At 42.9% G+C, this 23,836-nt stretch overlaps 1 protein-coding gene across 1 annotated transcript in view; it reads left to right on the top strand.

Moving 5' to 3' along the window:
• The window catches only part of STUM (stum, mechanosensory transduction mediator homolog), a 185,071-nt gene extending 165,129 nt beyond the window's left edge, over positions 1-19,942 (top strand). The window contains exon 3 of the mRNA XM_069236521.1: positions 19,683-19,942. Within this exon, the coding sequence (XP_069092622.1) occupies positions 19,683-19,942 (260 nt within the window). The remainder of the gene's footprint in view (positions 1-19,682) is intronic.
• The last annotated feature ends 3,894 nt before the right edge of the window (positions 19,943-23,836 follow it).

The following is a 23,836-nucleotide window of genomic DNA, read 5'->3' on the forward strand; positions in this document are numbered from 1 at the left end:
ACAATGACAAAGAATGTGTGAAGGAAATCCATAAGTGTAGGAGAATGGAAATATACCAGTGGAAGAGTGTACAGAGTTGGTATAAACAGTCTACTCCATTCTACTAGATAGTATACAAGGAAACATCTCAAATACTGTTCACTTGCCTTCTGCAGCCTCTCCATTGGACTATCAGTCTGTGGATGGTAGCTTGTAAATTTGATATAAATAGTACATATTTGTCAATTCCTTCCAAAAATTGTGCCACCAGCTCAGCCTCTCTGTCCATGACTATGGTAAGTATGGCTTCATGTAATCTAAAGATGTTTTCCAGATAGACATGTGACAGTTCTAAGACTGTGGCAGCTTCTTGAGAAAAATAAATTGTTCCACCTTTGTAAAGGGGGAATAACCCCCCACACCATATGATACTCCACTTTCCTACATATGCTCATTCGTTGCTCTCCTGCCCAACTAACCATCCTTTCCCAGAGAGCAGCTGCACAGCCCCACATAGTAAGCATTCCATGTGAAGTAAAGCAATCTTTCTGCAAGTGTATGTCCTTATTTTTTTGCCAGGATTCTACTTTGTCATTGTTTTGCTATTTCATGTTGTCCTTTGTGATATTCTGCCAGTGTTAGCTGAAGCAATGGTCCCATCTCTTCAGTTTCTCTCTGGTTAGGTGAACCTTGGTTTCGAGAGTTACTTTTTCAAGGCTTAGGGCAGCCCAGAAGCGACTGTTCTCACTGTGACTTGGAGCACTTCTGCACTTCCCAGGAGAACAGTTAGATAGAGAGTGTACCACAACAGTGAGCATGTTGCTTGCCAGTGGAAAGAGTTTGTGTGCATCATTTACTGTTCAGCCTCTTGCCTCCTGAATTGTGCCACACCATAAAAGGAGACCGGCATGCTATGGACCAATGAGGAGTCAGGTTTCCTGCAGGAACACTACACAAGGCCCTCAGGTTTGTGGCAATAGTGGACCACATAGAGGGAGGGCCTGAGGGAGTCCAGGATGACTTAGAGGAAGTTAAATGAGATGGCTTCCAGTCCTCTGCAGTACTCAGGGTACAGTCGTTCTCCCTTATGAAGGGCGAGACAGACACTGCAACCCTAATGGCACTTGTTTTCCCAGTTTATTTTGCCCCTGCTTATGACAGGGCTGAATTGTTTTTATGACAGGGTCTTTTTTGTGCTGATTTGGAATCCTGGTTGACATAACTGACCTGGTAAATGGGCAACGCTTACTGCATGTAAGAAAATGTCACAGATAATACAGTCATGTCGCAGTACCCTAAGGGTCACTCATAAGAGGGCTGATTCTTGTTCTCAGGCTGTTCAAATGAGAGGGAGGTTTTGTTTAGTTGAAATGTGATTTAAGGGAGACCTCACCATAGTCAGGGGGGTGTCTGCCTGCCTCTGTAGTCCAAATCCCTGTTGGACAGCACCAGCTACAATCATAAAACCCACAGCTCTGCCTCCAAGCCCTGGGAGGAATGTGTGGTAGGGAGCATGCCTCATGATACCACCAGCTAAACATCTCAGAGGAGAGGTTCTAGCAGTGAAGGTTTATAGGATGATTAGATGTCAGTCAACACCAGGTCTCAGCAGATCCTTTGTTCCTGGATGAAGGTTATATCAGGTGACAAATGAGGCTGCACTAAGCTAACAAGCATTTGCAATGCAATGGGTCTCACATTTGCTTGAGTTACAGCTATTAGCATTGTAAACTCCTAACCGGACGTTTCTTGCCACATAAACTGAAAATGAAAAGTAAAACAGTTTCACATAAGCGAGCCCACGGCCACCATGAAGCGTGAAGGAGACACAGAAAAGGAAACAGAAGTTCGCTCGTAGACAAACGTATCAAAAGTGCAATTATCCATTTAACCGGCAAAAGTGCAACTATCCATGTAAAAGGGTCGATGTCATGCATACCGCTTAACTACTGCCCAGCGAGATGACACTTCCTACGAAATAAAAAGAAAACGTCGTCCAGAAACCATATGGAAAACATGGAGCCTCGTATGTTTTCAGTCGTTTACCGGTGCGCTCGAGGAGGGCTAAACACCGGAAAAGGCATGACGTATGCATCCCTCTCACTAATTAAATCAAGTGGATTTTAAAAGGCAAGCCCACGAACCAATGACAGTGACAGGTATAACATGGACGTGGTTAAAAGCCAGAGAGAGATTGAAACAGAGGCAGAGTAAGCTCGACCCCAACCAGACTCTGGAAGCAATTCTGAACCATACTCAGTCGATGTCTAAAGTGACAGTCAATTTAAATGACCGATGAGGGCTGTGCATCCCTCTCTCCTGTCCCTGCAACTGTTTTTGCTTACAAGCATTGCGATATTGGCTTTCTGAGCCCTGTCCTTACTGGCCTCCATTGCCCACTACCGCGCTGGCTCATTATCTCGGATGTCAGAGCTTTGCTGCTTTCTGAGTTTTGTCTCATCTTTACAGTTGGCATGGTTCACGTATGTGAAATGTGAAGAACAAAACTTTATTGCTGGAGATACGGATACGTGCAGCTTCCCTTCACCAGCCAGTCGAGCAACTGTCTGGAAAAAGAAAACCGTGCCCACCGACACTCTGAATTTCACATTCGGCAGTAGAAACCATTACAACACATCTTTACCCTTTAAACAACAACAGAAAAGAAAACAACACCCCGGGAAAAAAAAAAAAACACTAAATAATGAAGGTTGAACAAAAGAAATTTAGCACTAACAAACCCTAAAGCACTGACATGTAAAACAGGATTACCTTACATAGTAATTCAAATAAACAGGGGTTCTGTGATTCCTTTGAGTTCATCGCAATAGTGTACACTCTCCCTTCTCTCTCTCTTTTACACGGTCACCATTCCCTTCAGCACCACTACTATCAACATTTTTATGAGTCAACCACTCATCATCCATCAACATATAACTACTGCAGCCATACTAATCATTACCACTCTGAACATTTGCATAACTATCCTTCTCTCCCACCTGTACAGAATTTGCATCACCATATTTAGCCACCTTCCTCAAATTCCACCTCTCACATTATCCAGAATTACAAAAAAACGATGCACCTCTCTCACTTTGATGGGACCCTGAAATTTCTTCCACATTTCTTCCACATACCCACTTTGGCTTAAACTTTTAGCCAATCACCTTTACAGATCCTGTTAGCACCACTCACACAAGACCAACCACAGTTGCTTTCGTCATACTTCCTCTCAACGTCCCAATTCTTATCACTAGCATTTCCATCAACCAGACAATTATCCAACATCGTTCTCATCCATGCCAGAAATATTTTTGTACCAGCACTTCATCCTCTCATCATTTCAAAAGGGACTTCACCCGTCACACTGTTCCTTGTTGTGCGATATGCTCAAACCATGTCCGATACCATTGATTCAATACTGTTACCACTAACCAACACCATTTGAATGACCATCTTCACCAAACGATTAACCCTCTCTACAATGCCATTGGCCCAGGGATTGTACAAACTTGTGCGAGAGTGCTTGATTCCTGCCCTTACCAGGAAATCCTTCATTTCTGTTGAGACCAAATGAGTACCATTATCTGTGATAATCTTGTGAGGATAACCCTATTCTCTAAAAATCGCTTCCAAAACTTTAATAGTAGATCTTGTGGTAATCTCCTTCTTAAATTTCACAACCAACCATTTGGAATGAACATCCACCAAAACCATGGCAAACCTCAATGGCCACTCACATGCGTCAACGGTCCTATAAAATCAACACACACACTATGCCACACCCTACCTGGATTTTCTATAACACCACCAAAGGATTGGCTGGCAACCTTCAACCTTTTCTCACTGTCCTTGCACACAACGCACTTCTCCACTCACACTTCCACGTCACCATCCATGCCTGGCCACCAAAAATGTTCTCTTAACATTTTTTTAATCAATGTCTGACCCAAATGTCCCTCATGCGTCAACCTGAACAAATCAAAACGCAAACACGAAGGAGGAATACATTTGTCACCTCTCATCAACACCTCATCTTCACACAGTCAACTCATCCAATCCCTTCAAATACAGCCGCGTAGATATACTCACACAACTCTCCCTCTTGGCACCGCACTTCACCAAACCGATCACCTCACCCAACACAACATCATCCCTCAAACTTGACAACCACTTATCCTTAGAAATGGCTCCTCGTATACTTTCATAAACATCTTCAACACTTGCTACAACAACATCCACTCCCTCATTCTCCAAATCCATCAAAAACAAATCCTGAACTGGCAAACGAGACAAACAATCAACGTGTACATTACGCCAACCTGAAATGTGTTCCACCACATACATGTATTCTTGCAACCTTGAGGCCAATCTAGCAAGCCTAGCAGAACCTTTTCCAGCACCATCAGGTGCTAACACCTTAACTAATGGTTTATGATCTGTATGTAGGACAATTGTTGTTCCCCAAATGAAGGTGTGAAAGTACTCTAACGCCCAGCAGCTGCCAAGGCCTCCCTCTCAATAACAGAATAATTCCTTTCACTAGGAGAGAGAGTTCTTGATGTAAACGTTACTGTCCTTTCTCCTCCAGTATGATGCTGGGATAATACAGCACCTAAACCCTCAGCACTAGCATCCACCTTGATAACAGACCTACGGTTCACATCAAATGGTAATAGCACACCAGCATTATACAATTCTTCTTTGATAGCATTGAAACACCAATCATGTTCATCACCCCAAACAAAACTCATGTTTTTCTTTAGTAATTTCTTCAGATTTTCAGTTTTATCTGCTAAATTCTGAATACATTTCGAATAGTACTCTATGAGGCCCATAAATGACCTCAACTGATCTTTGACATTTGGTGGAGGAGCATCTCTGATGGCTGTTAGTAAATCTTTTTTTGGTCTCACACCCTCCTTAGAGAGTGTATGTCCCAAATATTCAACCTCTTCCACCAAAAACTTACATTTCTCTTTCCTGAGAGTTCGCCCTGCAGTCTTAAGTTTGTCAAACACACATTTGAATACGACATCATGGCTATGTATTGTTTCACCAAAAACAAGAATATCGTCTTGAAAGAATATAACATTTTCCACCCCTCTAAAAACAAATGACATCATCCTCTGGAATACACATGCAGCTGTGGACAATCCAAAAGGCATCCTGTTAAATTAGAAAGTCCCCTCCGATGTTATAAAGGCTGTACGTTTTTTTAAATCCTGATGCAACTTAATTTGATGATATGCGCTCTTAAGGTCAAGTTTGCTGAAAAAACACCTCCCTTTCAGCAACAGCAACATTTCGTTGATATTCGGTAGAGGAAAAGTGTCTACTACAATGTTGTGATTCACACTGTGTAAGTCTACACAAAATCTCAGACTTCCATCTGTTTTTTTGGTAATGACCACCGGAGAAATCCATTCAGAGCTCTCTACAGGCTCAATAATGCCCAAGGAAATCATGTCATCAATCAGGTGCTTTACCTCACCTCTAACTGTTATGGGAATTTTTCTTAAAGCATGCTGTACATGGACTGCATTCTCTTTTAGCACAATTTTGTGTACATGACCTTTCGATGTTCCGAAAAACTTCACTCACCCCTTTAATAATATCCTCAATGGACATATCCTCCACCACCATAACTTGAGATGGGGTTCTCGGGTTGATCACAATGTGAAGATCATACTGGTGTTGCCACCCCAGAATGGGTGGCCCAGACTCAGCTACATACACTTTGCCTTCAAACGATCTGTCTTGAAAAGTTATCTTCGCCAACATGTAGCCAATAATGTCAATTTGCTCCCTTTGGTAACCACCAGGATTGATGTCCTTAGACAGTAAGGTAACACCAGGCCACTCTCGACTCATCATACTTTTAGGAATAATGGTATATAAAGATCCTGAGTCCACCATATGTTGGACCATTCTACCATTAACAATGAACTTTGCTTTGGGTCGAGAATATATTCCCACGTCGTTTTTTTTTTGTATGCACAGTATTCTGCCTTCTTCCTACATTTCTTTCCCCAAGCATTACAACCTTTGAAGTCTGCGCTGTGCGTAGTGCTGCCGCACCTGAAACACAGCTTAGAGTTAAACTTGTGGTTGCGCACTGATTTGTCACGATTACTAGGCTATCCTCCCTCAAGTGACATTTTTTATTTTTTGACAAACGTGACATCGTTGTTACACCTGTCTCTCTTCCCCATCTCTTTGATATAGTACTCTGATTGCTCGACTACCTTCACAATTTCAATTGCATCTCTTAAGAGAAGGATTCTTCGTTGCCCATAGACGTTCCTGTATTTTCTTGCTTTTGCACTGAACTATAAGTTGATCCCTTATCATCCCGTCCGTCATGCTCCCAAACTGACATTTGGTGGAAAGTTGTGTCAGGCGTGAGACAAAGTCATCCATAGACTCATCCGTTTTCTGAGGTTGAGTATAAAATGTATACCTACACATAATAACACTAGTGTCTTTTGAAAACCTTTTTTTTTTGTCTGAGTTTAGCTTCTAGAAACACATCTTCGATGTGTGTTCCATCCTCATTAAGAAACTCAGGTAAGTACTTAAACACATGTTGGCCTTCCTTGCCCAATACACTCATTAAAATTGCTTTCTTTCTTGTAGGTCTAAACCCTTGACCATCCAAAGCTTCCAAATAATTTTCGAATCCACTCCTCCCATTCAATGTCAGGTGAACCCACATCTTGTACGAACATCAGTGGTGCAATAATAGCTGAATTGTTCATTTTGAGACCAGTGCAAAAAAATTATCCTTATTTATTAAAGATGGTAATCTTCATATAAAGGTGTTTTTCACCATTACAATAAATTTTAAACTGCTTTATCCATAATAGTCCTCTTACGGGAGCGCGACCCGGGGTAGGAGCAACTTCCGACGGCCAGTCCTAACTATCGTGTTATATGGACCAGGCCTATGGCCTATGGTCCGCGTGATCCCATGAAGCCCTGTCTCAAATTGGGAGGGGCGATGAATAGGATTGACAGACTGGGTCAAAATGGACTTATGTAAGTGACTGACGATACTAATCCCCCTGTTTTTGATTGTCAGCTGTTATAGGCAAGAGCATTTTAAGTTTGTGTTTGGAGAAGCATTATTTCATTAGGTCCTGAGGAAGCGTCATTGGATCCTGTATGGACCGGATAGACGCGAAACATGTCGACCCGATTTTGAGGTGGGTCTTGTAGTTCTTGACCTCCCAGTTGTGTGTGATACAGTTTGAGAGTGGTCGAGCATTATTTCGACCTCACTCTCCTGGTAATTGTTTTAATCTTGGCCTGCTCCCCGTACTAATAAAGATAGTTCTTATAGAGGGTTTCTGAGCCAATTTTACTCTTTCTTTACTTTTTCGCTCTCCTTTCTTTTTCTTTCTCCCTACTCACCTGTGGGATATCGTGGCATCATCAAAAAAGAACTCCGGCAAAGAGCCCCCCGAATGGGTGGTTTGCAGCGCCAGTCTGACGAGGAGCTGGTCCAATGATGAAGCATGACATCCATCTGGGTGTGTGAGGACTCTTGCTCCTATTGAATAGAACCCCCTATTGAATAGGACCCCCTATTGAATAGGACCCTGTAGGACTCACCCTGTTTGTTTCTTATTGCTCTTTAGGAACAGTGCATTACATTATTAGTAGCTGTGTTAAAGGGTACACAGGAAACGTAGTCCTTTTTCAGTTTCGTTGCCACACCCAGTGCACCGGAGAAACCGACAGGAAAATGCCACGCTGACAAGGTGAGAGAAAACAAATCCAAAAATATAGCCGATTCATAGAACGCGAAAAAAAACATAATAGCGCGCGTTCTGAAACTATGTGAGCGCGTGTCACCATGAACACAATGGTAACCATGACAATGTGCGCGATGAAGACGCTCGAGGCACTCTGTACAAAAAAAAACAACAGCGCGTCTTGAGGAGCGCCCACAGACACAAAACAAAATAACTCTTACTGGTGGCTTCAACAAACCACCAGTCCGTCCCGCCGAAGTACAGGAAGATGCCAGTTGAATCCTTAGAGTTTGCACGCATAGATCAATGGCACGAGCTGTTCTCCAAAGCTGGTGACTCGTCGCCAAATTTGTGCTGTACTTCCAGAAAAACATCCACAGCATAAATGTGAAAAAGAAAGCTTTATTGCTGGAGATACGGCTACTTGCGGCTTCCCTTCACCAGCCAGTCGAGCAACTGTCTGGAAAAAGAACACCGCGCCCACCGACACCTTGAATTCCACATTCGGCAGTAGAGACCATTACAACACATACCCACTCTGATCACTGGATTTACAAAGGCAAGTGTTTATGGTATGTCCCCCCACCAAGTTCTGGGTGGCGCCCTCTTCGATACTCAGGTGATGCAGGGGTGTATTCCGTTGCTTCAGTTCCTTCTCACATTATAAGAGACTCTTTCTGTCCTCATAGACATGCCCAGAGTGAACTTAATGACTGAAGTCCAACCATGTATTGTTCTTGCTGTAACAAGAGGATGGTCCTCTGTCTAGGACATATCTAGTTGTAATTTCTTGTGCTGCAGAAAGCATCATGAGGCCGACAATGCATCAAATCCTTTCTGATACTTGTCTAACCCTCCTACTGGCTGTTTGAACTGTATCTAACCTATCCCTGATGTTACCATTGGATAGGTGCAACCCTCAGCCATGTTACACTCTACTGTAGTGTCGTTCCTTGCAGGTGTGTAAAGCTAATGCTTTGCAAAAGCACCGGTGGGCCAAATGCAACAAAAATCTCTGAGAAACGTTGACGGCTTTGTCTTCAAGATGGATTCAGTCACACATGAAGAGCATGGGTGAGATCCTGCACCGCCACTGAAATAGCCGTAAAAGGGCCATGTTCATCAGAAGGTGAGAGGCGTTAAAAGTAGGTCATTAGTCCCCAGGCCTCACGCCTTTTCAAGGCCGCTCACAGCGAAATTTTTAACATGAATATCTTTTAAAGCAAAGTTGAAATTAGTGATAAGGTATCTAACATGGCTATTACCTCTAGATGGCACTAGATGCTAGTTATGGTGTTTTCTCTTTCCCTGAAAGGCATTTTTTTTAAATTTTGAAATGGTTCCTCCTCCTATGAAGGGCCCCACTTCCGTTTGCTGACCCAGGCCGCACAAAAACATCTGACATGCCTGTATAAGGCACCCTGATAAAAAGTGCTAAATAATAAGGCTAAACACTGGTTAGTCTTTAACCACAAAGCAGACGGGTAGACTACCAAAGGAATACATGGCCTCTGGCGCACCCTGTGCAGCACAAGGCTGCGTGCACAGCTAACAAAGTGCTGCCTGCTCTATGTACACTAACACATGGCATGCACCAGTATCCATGTATCACACAGAGTAACTGTGTGAAACCGCTGCACTGTACCGATAGTCTGCAAGCCCTCAGAGAGGTAATGTAGACCCTTATCAAGGTGTGGAGTGCCACTGTGTAGATGCTGAGAGCAAGGTCCCTGAGCCCCTCCCCCCACCCCACCAACCCCGCCTGCTGAGGCACATTTTTCATATCCTTCAAAGATCATTTTGCCCATGCACATTCTTCAAAATTCTGAAGCATGTGCAACAAGGACTGAAGTCCCTCATTTGCATGGGGTCTAGATCCCCATGCAAATTATATTAATGATAGCCCATCCCTTGCCTTTGTGTGGATGCTAATTTTTCATTGAAGCGATGCAACTGAAGTCGCCTCCTTCTGTAATCCCAAAATACAGCTGAAGCACAAAAATGGGTGTAAATGCCAACTACACTCCTGAGCAATGTCTGTAATACAACATCAAATATTAAACCGCACTCCTGTTCTATACCTGGGACCATCTGACATATTCACAGACTACATGGTCCATTCAATCAGATTCTGGCTCCGTACAAAATTAACACAGTTTCTGGCCCTTCAAGGCAGGTCTCCTAAAGAAAGTGTGCTGGTTTTGCAATAGTAACAAACACACAAATACAGCCAGTCAACCACATGTCTCCTAATAATCCTAGCGTCATGAAGGTCTTGGGCCTAAGCATGCTCTATAAATTCTCAATCAGTCATTCAGTCAGTTGGTAAAATGTCATCATTGATATGTTCATTACCACCTGAACTGTGCCCTACAGGGACCACCACCTATGTAAGGAGCTAGAGCTATTAGCATTGTAAATTCCTAACTGGACTTTTCTTGCCACATAAATTGAAAATGAAAAGTAAAACAGTTGACATAAACAAGCCGATTCAAAGCACCATGGCAATGGCAATCCTGCAATTATCCATGTCACAGGGACAGTCTGCAAGGCGGGAACAAAATCGTCCCAAAGTAAACCATTTACCAGTGATAACAAAGGATTTGTGAAAGTCAAGCCCACGAACCAGTGATAGTGACGGGCATGAGGTGGGCGTGGTTAAAAGCCCACACATCGATTACAACAGGTCAAAGCGCTTGCGTGCTCGACCTATAAAGCATAAGACTTCCAGACATCACCACAAATGTGGTACAATGTCAGATAGACACAGCAGGATGTAGGAAGCACGGGGGGAAACAGCCGTAAACCACCAATTTACAGCCGTGGGGGACGAAAGTGCTGCCAATGAGATCAATGAAACGCGTAGCAGGAGGAGCGGAACCAGATGTTGACTTCGGCAGCAAATCAGCACTCTCGCTGCACGGTGACCCTCTTCAGAGCTCACCACGTGGCCACCACATACACCTTACAAACACAGCAGCCCAGTACAACTGTACATCTTCAGTTGTTGCACATTTTTGTCCTAATTGCTCGTATTTCGTCTCGATGAATTACCATGCAAGCACTGGCGTCCAACTCCCCATGACTTGGAGGCTTCATTTTAAGCATGGCAATTATTTTTAATTGGACTGGCGTAGAGACCCCACTGATTGAATGGAAAGCATGGAACAGTAATAGGGGCGCGCGGTTCTTGAAGGCCACCCTCCACTCCAGAAGGCAAGCGTGCGCTTCCTGAATATTTTGTTTTGTTTCAGGGCTTCCAGCGCTTTTTAGAGGGCCGGAGCCGCAGGTGCCTGCCTGTGGCATCCATCCGGGAAAGCTGGCAGATGTGAGGGAAGAGACACACCTGTCAGCCTTTTCAGGAGAGCCAGGAAAGGAGGGCATGTCATTAGATGCCGGCCTGGAAGGAGGCCTGGGGATTGCAACTGAGTGAAGACGGCAATCAGAGGAAGGCATTTCAAGCCGTCTCATCTTGCATGAAATTGTAGTGATTGCAGACACTTATTCCAGCTACGACTGCATGTAGCCCTGCGAGGAAATGATATGCACATACCATGGGCCTGTCATATATGTCTGTGTAGAGTCCATCATTCCGAGATGATCCTTTCATCTGGCTAATCATTCGATGCATTCATGTAGCATGTGGCGATGCGGATGCCATCGAGCCCCCTTTATTTCCCGTGATTAACTTTGGCACTGAAAATTATGTAAAATAGGAGTTTCTATGGTGACGGAGACACGCTTAGTCCAACTGCAGAGCAGATGCTGTGCGTGGGGCCAGTATCTCTGTCACCACAAATGGATCTATATCCGACTACATTACGAATCCTGGTGCTGTTCCCTGGGGGGCTGCCATGTGTTTTTTTTTTTTTTGTATTTTGTTTCTGGTTTTGTGAGACTGAAGCACACCATCTTGCGCGGGACCGTGCTCAGTATTAGCACACTCGCCCCCTCGTGCTTAAGTGGCTCGTGGGATAGGGCATACACCGCCCCATCCTTTAAATATCGCATCACAGCAAATCAGGTAGCAGTGTTGCTTAGTAGGAGTCTATGAAACGGAAGTAAGATTTTAATATGATTTTATGTCTCGTTATGTCTTTGTTTTGCGCTAACATTTGCAGAGAGAGGATTGATAAAATATGTTAGTATTTAAAAACCTGACTTTGGATCGCGAAACACATGCTGGTTTTTTGGGCCTTCTTGTTAATTCAGATATCTGAACAATTTTGGAAGGAAGGCAGAAGGAAAGAAATTGACAATGAAGAATAATAAGATTTGAAATGATCGAGGACATGCCAAATTCTTTATGGTGAAATGTTCAACCTGGAATTCATGTGCCTCTCATGCTCAAGGCAATCGTGAATCAATATGCACTGTTATGGTGTAAGGAGAGAACTACATAAAATATGAAGCACCAGGCAGCTAATTCAATTGCAAAAAAGCCTCCTGGGTTTTGTGATTTGAGAAATTGGGTTATTGGTTGAGCGGGGGTAGAAACTCTACTCAAGCAACAGCCACAATCCTCCTCAGGGTGAATAACAAACAGTCTTTACTTTAACCTTTTGTGGAGCCATTTTAGTTATAGCTCCATGCACGTTATTTTAGCATACCAGGCCTGCCGCTGTGCAGTTTAACCTAGATATATTTTATTCAGCTTCGTTTTATTATTCTTACAATAGCCACTTTTGCGGTCTTGTTTTATTCCTCTCTATCTAGCTGTTTTTGCCTAGGCCAGCACTAGTTTCTCAAACAAGACATTCTTGTTCACTCTGTGCTTCCTTCAATGCTGTAGTAAGATAGATTTCCGGTGAACGTGGTACAAGTTTTGTCTCTGACATTCATAGAAAAACACTCATCCTTATGTAGGGACATTTTCTCAGAACATCAGCTGTTTAATTATATAAACACTTCCCTGTCCCTTACACGTTAGAGGGAGATTCCAGCCAGAGAACCACGACTGTATGCTGATTGCTAAATGCTTCGCTACAGCTGCTTATGCAGACTACAGGTCTTCACTCAGGTATGGGGGATGATGTCTTCCCAGGGGAACCTGAAGGGCAGAATTAGAGCCTAACACGCTGTGCTCTATTATAGACTAGGTAGAAGTTAGTCTATTGACTCTAGTGACAATATGGTAGCGTTATTTCTAGGCTTTACTCTCCTTGTCACAATCTTAATCTTGTCATGCTGTATCGTCCTAGTTATTGCAGCACATGCTTTGCTATCTAAGATGCAGTCGCTTCATTAAAATCTTATTGGAACATATACTGCCTCTGTTTGACATTGTGTATGTGAGACTAATGTAACAGAGAAACAGATGAGACCTGGGTGACCACGGTTTCCCTGAGAAATCAATTATGCTCGGTTGCCCAATCATCCCTGCCTTTGGTAGAGATAGAGCACTGATAGTTAGCCTTAGCAAAACCCGGAATGGGGCAACAGGTGTCACCTGTAGTGGGTAAGACTCAGTCTCGCACAGCGCAGGCGATTCTGCTGCTCAAAATCCAGTAGTCTCATTAGAAAAATGAGAGCCTACATGACAAACCTATGCTTATCCCTCTGGTAGTTTGGCAAAAAAACAGTCAGGCTTAAATTAGAGGCAATGTGTAAAGTATTTATGCAGCACACAAACAGTAATAAACGCAGCACAAGAAAATCCCACACTAATTTAGAAAAATAAAGTAAAATTGAATAAATAAAATGAGACCAAAATAACAAAATCCAATCAGTAGAACAGAGATATGCAATTTCAAAGATTTACGTGAGTATATGAAACCTAAAAGCACAACACACCACTTGCGGTCATCTGGTCATGCTAGATCGAGGGAGAGTCAGAAGTTCAGGCTGACTGCAATAAAGCGTGGGCCGAATACAGGTATCTGGTTAGTCCAGCTGAACAAGTTACCTTCACAAAGTATGGCTCGACGTGTCCAGAGTTCACAGTGGAGAAGGCCACGTGTAGCAGGAAGGGCACTGCAGATGGTCGTTGGTGTAGTACAAAGTGCAGATCTCACAATGCTAATCATCACTAGTGGTCATTGTATCAGAAAATTCTGGTCCACCGGCGCTTCGCGTGAGCGGCAAGGGTTCGGCGCGATTGGGCTTCTTCACGCCGCGAAGAGCCCAAAACTTCAGGATTTCTCCTTTTTCTTCAGAGAAGGAGCTCAACTGATGCCAGTCAATTTTCAGGGCCTGGGGAGGCACCTCTTGAGGATCAGGAATTCACTCCAGCAGAGACCGATAGGGCTCAAGTAGGTCCAGTTGCAGGTCCAGTGCAGAAGGTCAGTTGGGCAGGTGCAGGATAAGTGTCTGGAGCTTGTTGTGTCCTTATAGCCAAGGATAGGAGGTCATCTATCTGACACTTGTAGTCACTCTGGCCGAGATGAATGGAGCAGGTCTAATCTTCCTTCTTAGATAGTAGGGCAGGCCTTAAGCAGCATGGCAATCCTTCTTCTCTAGAATCCACAGGTCCAGGACTCTACTGCAGAGTGAGCCTGAGGGTTGTATTTTTATACCTGTTGACAACTTTGAAACGGAAGAAACTTCTGGAGTGTTTCTTCGTACAAATGCTTTTGTAGTTTCCTACCTCCTTGCTAAGGCTCCACAAGTTCTGGGGTCACAAAAGGCTAGTGTTAAATTATGTGTGTGTTGAGGCAGCACCTTTGAAATGTAAGTGGGGCTATGCACAGCTCTGCCTATTTCATCTGTCAGGATTGCCCCTCTGACAACACGTAGCCCCCTTACTATCTGGGATTGAATACACAAAGGCCAACTGCTAATTACACCTATTCATGTGACCCAGGATACAGGCTACAGCCACCAAGTGGTTAGAACAAGAAAATGCCAACTTTCTAAAAGTGGCATTTTCAGAATTGTGACTTAAAATCTGACTTTACAATTAACGATGGGTTTAAATTACAGTCATTTGAGTGTAAACATGACATGTTTAACTCTTCCCAAGCAAAAGTTATCACTTATGAAATGTAATAGGGTAACCCAATGTTATCATATGGGAGAGATAAGCCTTGCAGTAGTGAAAAACAAATGTAGGAGTTTTTCACTATCAGGACGTGTAAAACTTAAAAGTACACAGTGGATTCTGATGGCATTTGAAAGTGGTGAGGTGTAAAAGTTGGATATGTCTTTTATGTAGCGAGTGAAGCAAGCAAGCTCATTGGCAAATGCAGTGTTCAGGGTGTTGAGAGGGAGTCCTGTCCTCAAGAAATATTAACAGAAATATTGGCAATTGGTACATTTTAAAGAACTTTTTAATAAAGAATTTAATGAGAAAGCAAGAAGGTTTATAATACAATTGTGGAAGTGTAATCTTAAAATATTGAAACACAATAAAAACTGACCCCTATCTTAGTTCATTAATATGTTCAGCCATCACTGTTTCATGCACATTTTACAGAGTAACAACTTCCGGCCCTTTAAAGCATCTGCTTTCCAGGTGTCTTGCACTGCGTGCAGCATCAGCTTTGGAATAATATGCTCTAACGAGGCTTGGGGAAGCACCCACAGCTGCTGGCTGCAATCAGGCGTACAGAAATGTGTGCAGACATGGCTGTAAGTTGGCTTCTAAAAGGGACGTGGCTTAAACATCTAAAATACATTTCTGTGATTCTCAGAGTGTGCCACCCAATCAGTATTTTGTTTTCCCACTGAGCTTTCTGTTATTGCATCCAGTTATATAACACAGCAACTGACAGAAACTTAAATCTGCCAGGACTCTTGGCTTTGTCAATGTTTGTTAGTTGTTTAAGATAAATGGGTAACAACAATGATTTTGTTGTAAATAAATGATATTCAAAATGTTTCAATTCTGAAATTGTGAGACTGTGAATTAAATATTGAGGCCTGTGGAAAGAGTAATAGTCTTCAGTTATCTGCACTTTATTTTAGACATGTATGCCCTTTAAACCTCATCTCTTTCCTCTTCAGTACCCTCTTTTCACTCTCTCCTGAGTACACTTCCTTGCATCTCCTTCACTTCACCACCCCTAAACATGAACTGCCACTTACTCACATCTAAGCACTTCATTTTCTTTTACTTTCCCTTTGTCAGTATTTTGACAACTATGTACCTCCTTGATGCACATTTACACAGAATGTCAATTGCAACTGTAATACACAATCATTGCTCTGTGTACTCTGTAGAAAGGCCAACCCACTAACAGGTACTCTGAGAAACTCAGACTGCCTTCAGCCTCAGATCCAGAGCTCTCAATAGCTGCCCATCATGAACACCTGGCACAGCTCAAAATATGCGCTATACAAGAGTAGTAAGATGCACAAAAAACAGATAAATATAACATGATGGAAATAGCAAACACTCTTATGGAATGCAAGATTAAGTAAAACATGTGAAATAGAAACAGGTGCTAAGGGGCCTCATTACAAGTTTGGCAGTCAGGAGACCGTCAAACTCATGGTGGCAGTTCGACCACCGCGGCTTTGGAGGTCAGACTGCCAAATTATGACTTTAGCGATCGGACGGCCAAAGGACCGCCATCCCTGCTGGAAACATGGTTCAACCCCTCTTTCGGCAGCCATGAAAAGGCTGGCAGAAAGGAAGTTCTGGGGGCCACCCTGCCCAGCACCACTGCAATGCGCACTGTCTGAACTTAAGGGCATATTTACAAGTCCCTTGTGCCACCTCAGAACCACCTTAGCATGTTTTTTTTTTTTTTGCTAAGGCAGCGCTAAGTTGGGCTTTTCCCAGCACCATATTTACAAAGTGGTGCAATTTATGCATTGCGCCACTGTGTAAACCCTTGCACCACATTATGCCTGCGCAAGGCATAATGTATGCAAGGGGGCATTACCCCAGTAGGAAGCCCGAAAAAATGATGCAGTGAAATTTACAAGATTTCACTGCATAATTTTTTCAGTAATTTTTAACGCCTGCTCAGAGCAGGTGTTAAAATGACGCACCCATTGAAGTCAATAGGCCTCCCTGTGCTTTTCTGCACTAGGGTCAACATTTTTTAAGCTAGTGCAGCAAAGCGCCACAATAGCATCAAAAATGTTGATGCTATTGGCGTAACGACCTCCATGATGTGCCGTATTCCAAATACAGCACAGCCATGGTGTTGTTAGGTGACGATAGGGACATGCAAGAAAAGTGGCGCACTGGGACCAATGCGCCACTTTCTTGTAAATACGGCCCATAATATTTTTGACATTTTTCTCGTATTCCACAATTCAGATATCTATAAGCACATACTTCTCTCTTTGCGCTTGACTCGGCTATTTGGATCAACTTCGCAAGGGAACAAAAACTTTACTCGTCTTTTGGCTCAACATTCCGTGGAACAAAATACAGCATCTCCACTTCTAAACGGGCAAATGACCTAAAGCAACAGCCTGGGGTGTCACAGTAGGGGAGGCCAGCATGACAAGGCATCTCAGCACAATATACCTGTTTTTTTTTTTTTTTTTTTTCAAAACATACATTTTTCTTTTCTTTACTGTAAGTATAAGTGAATCCAGGCATCTGGAAACATTGGATCTTCTCAGCACAATATACCTAATACAAATGTGCCACCAACGGTTACAGTCTCAGAGCTCTTCCATCTAGTCCAACCAAGTGACAAATAGGAAAGGGTAGAATCCGTACCTGTGAATGACGGATGTTGGAATTGGCCCTCCCTGCAAGGTGATTCCCAAACGTTTTGCCTTCACCCTCCTGTTTTCTGAACCTGTTTATGTTGGCTTTTAGGACTGCTACTCAGTGCTAAGTTGTTTTGTTCTCTCTGTTAAACATGGAGAAATTGGCTTAAACCCAACATGTAAGCCCCTAGTAAAGTCATACTACATGTACTCAGAGCCTGGAAATTAAATGCTACTGGTGGACCTGCAGCACTGATTGTGACATCCACTTGCGTACCCCCTTCAAACATGTCCCCGGCCTGCAATTGCAGCCTGTGTGAGTAGTTTCAAACTGCCATTTTGATCTGGCAAAACAGCTTTTGCCAAATCCAAAACCTTCCATTTTAATACAAATAGGTCACCCCAAAGGTAGGCCCTAAACAGCCCATAGGGCAGGTGCAGTGAATTTATAAAGTTGGACATATATTTTTAACTTTTACAGGACCTGGTTGTGAAAAACACATATATTTTCACTACTGCAAGGCCTGCCTCACCCTTAGAATAACATTGGGTTACCTTATTGCATTTAATAAGTGATAACATCCAATTGGGAGCAGGTAGAAAAGTGGAATTTGGTCTCTAAAGAATTGTAATTTAAAACCACTTTTATAGGTAAAGTGGGCTTTTATGCCACAATTCTGGAAATGCCACCTTTCGAAAGCTGGCATTTTCTTATACTATTTGGTGCCTGCAGCCTGCTTACTGGGTCGCATGATTAGGTGTATCTGACAGTTGGTCTTTGTGTATTGCTCTCAAATAATAAAACAAAGAGGGAATATGTGTCAGCATAATGGATCATCCCTGTCAGGATGAGGGGAGATCTGTAACCTACTTCATTTGCATATGATAAAGGCTCTGCCTCAGCACACTCACAAAGGGTTCACACTAGTCTTTTGTGTGCCGGACAAGCTGGGGCCAAGGCAAGGAGGCAGAACATTCCGGACACCTCTGTAGGGGTAAGACTCTAGAACTTTTTTCACTTTAAAGTGGGCACCAGTTATAAATAATGAACCCTCAGACCCAACTCTTCAGTATATATCTGGACCTGTGGAAGACTCAGAAGAAGGACCGCTGTGCTGTTCTGCTGCAAAGAGGGCTGGCCTGCTGCCCTGATGCTTGAGAAGAACTGAACATGCATCTTGAAGCCAGGACCACCAGAGTGACTCCAAGGGCTAGTTGGCTGGCCACCTGATCAGAGCCTTAGAGGCCGAAAAGTCTCCAACCATCTTGAACCCTACACCCTTTCAGCTGGAGTCCTAACCCCCCAGGTGGTGCTCCTCCAGCCCGCGTCATTTGGAAGTGGGCTAAAGGTGCTCTGCTAACCTAGCTGTGACCTTCAGCAGAAACGACACAGTGTGACCCAACTCCTTGCAGCCCCGCATCTGAACTATTACTCCACGACTCATCTCCAATGCAGGACCTCGCATCGTAGCCCTACAGTTGATCAGAACCTCCACTGTGCAACGCATTGCCAGCATAATGTCTCATATTGCAGCCCCTCAGTTCATCGGAATTGATGTTGCAGACCACATCTCTGATGCTGGACCTCACATCGCTGCCCAGAACCTCTGCTTCACAATGCTCCCCAACAAAGATTTAAGGTACATTTCTCAGTAGGACTAACTTGGCCCCTGTGTCAGGTCCACACTCCATCCTGGTCAGCCTGAACTTGTGACTTTGTCCCGGTTCGGTGCAACCAGAATTGGCGCTTTATGCTTTTAGGCACAATTTTTAACTAAGTCTTTAAAACTGCATATATCCAGTTCTCCTGATTCAAATTTTGTCATTTTGGTGTCAAATAATTTATTACATTTTACTTTAGTTGGCTAAACTGGTTTCTGATTTCCCTTATGTTGTGTTTTCACTTTATTACTGTTTGTGTGCTGCATAAATAATTTACAAATTGCCTCTAAGTTAAGCCTACTAGATGATTAAGCACAAGTTAATGTGGGGTTTGCTTGTTTTTCACCCTGACAAGAATTGTGGGTGCTGCTTGAGTAGGGTTTCACCCTCTTCAAGCAGCAACCCAATTTCTCACATTGGTGTTCAATGGTGGGATTCAGTACTTGCGTTAATGCAGTGCTCTACGGAGATTTTGTGTAACACTACAATCTCAGATAAATAATTTGATACCATTTGGAGCTTCTTTTAAATTCTCTTCAATTAGCTCTTTTTGCTTTTTCCAAATTCACTCTCATTGTACCTGACTGCCTATGCCTACAGCTACACCTGCAAGGATGGAGTTTGCACTTGCCAACCTGGAAAACTAGACTGTGGGTGCGCTCAAAGAGATCTGTAAGAAGGGACTTCTAGCCAAGAGGAACACCAGGAAACTAGAGCTCCAGATGTTTCTGAAGGCCTGTGTGGATGTTCATCAATCACTGGCAGCAGTTACGGAGGAAGATGATGTGGAGGAGCAAGAGGAGGAATGGGGCACAGGTCCTGCGCTGCAGCACATGGAGGCGGACAACTCAATCCCAGGAGTGGTGGCCATTGTCGGGGCAGAGAGCAGTGTGTCTCCCTGCAGTCAGTCCAAAGAGGAGCTGTAGGACAGAAAGGCTGAGAAGGAGCTCAAACGTTAGCTCGCCAGATTAAAACTGGAAGCATAGGAGAGAAAGTCTGAGGCTGAGAGGGCTTTGGCTGTCAAAAAACTGTCCCTGGAGGAAAAGAGATTCTCCCATGATCTCAGTCTCTAAAAGATGGACATTAGAGCTAAACAAGCAGAGCCTAGCAAAATGGTGACAACATGCCTTTAGTGCACAATAGAGAGAAGAGGGTCCACATTCCCAAGGATCTGGAGCCTAACTTAGTTCTGGGGGTTGACATCAATAAGTGGTTTGAAGCCTATGAGGTTCCTCTGGGGATGCCTAGGGTCCCTGAAGAGAATTTGAGGGGCGGAGTCTCTGGAGACACATGTCCAGTGAATGGAAGGATGCCCTGCTGGCCTTGGGAAAGTGGGACAGCATGAACTACCTGCCCTCCCCTCCCCCCATGAAAGACACCCTTATCAGGAAGTATGGCCTCACCCATTAGACAGTGAGGTGCTGCACCATCAGTCCTCTGTGAATTATGTGGATTCCTTTAGCATAGTGCTGGATGGCTGGGTGAAGAGCAGTGAAGGAAAGGATTACCAAGGGGTGTACAATTTGATTGCGAGGGAGTACATGTTCAGTCTTTGTTTTACTTAGCTGTGCCTACACCTAGTTGATAGCAAGCTCTCTGACCCCAAGGAGTTTGCTAAGGAGGTGGATCACTGGCTTAGCATCAGGGTACACAAGACGTTACTTGGGAGTGACCGCAAGAAGGGTGGTTCAGGTTTTGCCCAGAAGAGTGAGGGAGAGGTTGAAGTTCCCAAATCCCTTCTGAGAAACAGGGTTGAGGTTCTGGTGGACAGTGGCACAGGGCACCCCATTTCCAACTCCACTGCTTTGAGTGGTCCCAGTTAAGACAAAAGCAGGAGGCCTTTGTCTGACCTAAATATTCCTCACTGGTGGGGATTCTACAAGAGTGGCCAATATGGCCATGGAGGGAAGTAGCCCCCACGGGCAGGTCACAGACAATGCCATGATCTCCCTTAGCTGGGAGATAGACTCAGATGGTGAGATTGTTACCGCTGAGGGTGGAAGTCATCACATCCACCAGGTGAAGGTGAGTAGAATCCCTGTCATTGCTTTGAGAGACACCGGGCATCCCAGATCATGGTAGTGGAAAGGCTAGTTTCTCCAGAGAGGTACAGTAGGCAGGTCGGTAGGGTAATTCAGGTCTGGGACATTTTCGCACCATGGCTTTAGTATCCCTAGAGTAGGGTGGAGAGATGACCCAGAGGTGGGTTATAGTTAGCCCCCAGATGCCCATTGACTGCATTCTGGGGAATGGGTTGCCCCCAGTGTCAGGCGAGATAGGTGGGGTGGCCTCCAAGGACACCCTGAGAGTTCAGTTTTCTGGGGGTACGATTCCCAAGCAGAAGGTATGGGAGCCCAGATGGAGGAGCAAGGTGAGGGACGGCTCACTCCTGTCCCCTTTTCAGTCTCAGGCTATAGACCCTGGGCCTAGTTAATAATACAACTGGCAGTGACCTCTGTTGGTTGCTGTACTTATGGGCAGAATGTTCCTTGGTTTGGGGGAGACAAGTCTGATCCAAGGGTTGGAATAGGCCACATTACTTTTTTGCCAATGGTGGTACTGTCTGCCTACTTGGATGCATCTGTGAGCAAGTTAAGGTTAAGAGCTGAACAGAAGGGGTCCACAGAAAAGGAAAAGGGTTCCCCATCAGTCAGTGTAGAAAGAGTGTAGGCAGAGGGATCCAACTGAGTTTAGAGGGCATAGGACTGACAAGTGTCACTCCATAAGAGGGCCTTAGTCCATGTTCTATCGCCTAAGTAGAGAAGCCCATCAAGGCATTGATTAGTCTACTCTGGCTTTTGGCTGGAGGGTGGTTGTGTTGGACTTGGCTCTTCCTGCAGGCTCATCCCCAAACTTTGTGCCTTCAACCTATTGTTTTCTGAACCCATTTTCTTTAGCTAACCAGTGCTAAAGTGTTGGTGCGCTCTCTGTTAAACCTGGTGAAATTGGCTCACATCCAGTTGGCATATTTAATTTACTGGTAAGTCACTAGTAAAGTGGTACTTCATGTACCAAGGGCCTGTAAATTAAATGCTAATAGGCCAGGCCCAAACAAGTTTCACCTTCACTCAAGTTTAAAATCTTCTTCCAATGAAAGAAACAGAGATCTTAATTAATCAATTCCATTTTAAGGAAGGGGTAGCTGGAGGTCCAATATTGGACACCTTGCGGTTCCCTGACCTTTTCATGCCACCAAATTCTAAATCACAAAATATGTCTCATTTAAAACCAACTTTTAGAAATGTGGTCAATTTTGGAGAAAATATCTTTGAATTGTAAGTGAACCACTGGCAGTTTTAATTCAGTAACTGGATAGGGCAGATCAATAGGCCTTCTTTGTGTGTGTAGGTGAATGAAGTGTTTGGAAGACTTGCAAACCTTCCCAAACTTTTGCAGGCCCAGTTGCTCCTTTTCTTTTAAAAATACCATGTGGGGACGCTGGCTGCAAAGCAATGCAGTATTTTTTCAGACTTTCTACAGGAAGAGTTGTATAGCATATTCACATGCCTTCTATGGTCATATCACTCAGCCTCCTATATCATTAAGGAAGGAAGATCAAGAAACAGCAGCCCCAGACCTCCTTTTGTCTTAGACATGGTCTGCAGACCGTTACACCTCCAGTAGCACCATACCCATTTAGACATTATAGTCTATTCTAGTATGTCCTGTGGAAACCATTTCTCATATACATAAAAAACAAAGGTAAATTTACACATGAGCACATCTACGCATGGAAATGTACTCTTACACTTCTTAGTAAATGTGCTACTTTTATCTATACACATTTGTGAATTTTCTACAAAGTATAGACTTACAGATAGACACTTCTGAGACACGGGGTGGAGCCAAATTTACACTTGTACAGTTACTACATCTGAATAGGGCCCAAATCAATAGTAAATATACTCCAGCTCAGGCTTAGAGTCAGCCCAGAACAACACATGGACAATCACTGGTGCTTTGCATTCAAAGTAATGGATAAACTAAGTTATTTAAACTTTTTAAAAAATATGTATAATTTAATTTAGTGAGAAAAATTACATATAAATAAAAATGACATTTTTATAACATTTTAATTTTAAAAAAAAATGTAAATTCATTAAAAAAAATATTTACATTATTTTCAAATAATGCTATACATACTATTTTGTAATTTCAATATATAGTAAATGTAAACAGAATACTTGGTGAGTTTTTTAGAATAAATATTTAAAAATTAGTTTTAATTTAATTTAATATATTTCAATTAATGAAATATTGAATTCAAAATTCAAAATTAAGTGTGTAAAGCTACTGTGAGTAGACCTTCCAATGGTAAAGTACAGGGAAAAATCAAAAAGTTTATTAAACTTCAAAAACAATTGTAAAAATATTTCTAAGTTAAATATTCATCTAGATTGATTGTATATTTTTATTTTAAATGTGGAGCAAACTAAAATGCTACCACATTATCAACTTAATTTGGAAATACATATTTACCTAATTTAAATATAGTTAATTAATTTACAATTGTTTTTTGAGGTTTAATAAAAAATAACACCTAGAGTAAATGTTTGTATTTATTTATTTATTATATATTAAAATGGCAAAACATTAATTAAAAAGTTAATAATAGAATTCATTTAAATGAATCTGATTATATTTAAAAAATAAATAAAGGTACATTTATTTTTTAATTAAGTATTTTATCATAAAATAATATTCATTTATCTATATGTTTTACACTAAAATACATTTCTATATATTATTAAAAAGTCAAAATGAATTAGTTTATTTGAATATTATTACCTATGGGGTTCAATTATAAGTCCATGCCTCCA

This window comes from Pleurodeles waltl, chromosome 5 (assembly GCF_031143425.1).
Source record: "Pleurodeles waltl isolate 20211129_DDA chromosome 5, aPleWal1.hap1.20221129, whole genome shotgun sequence".
Lineage (NCBI taxonomy): Eukaryota > Metazoa > Chordata > Amphibia > Caudata > Salamandridae > Pleurodeles > Pleurodeles waltl.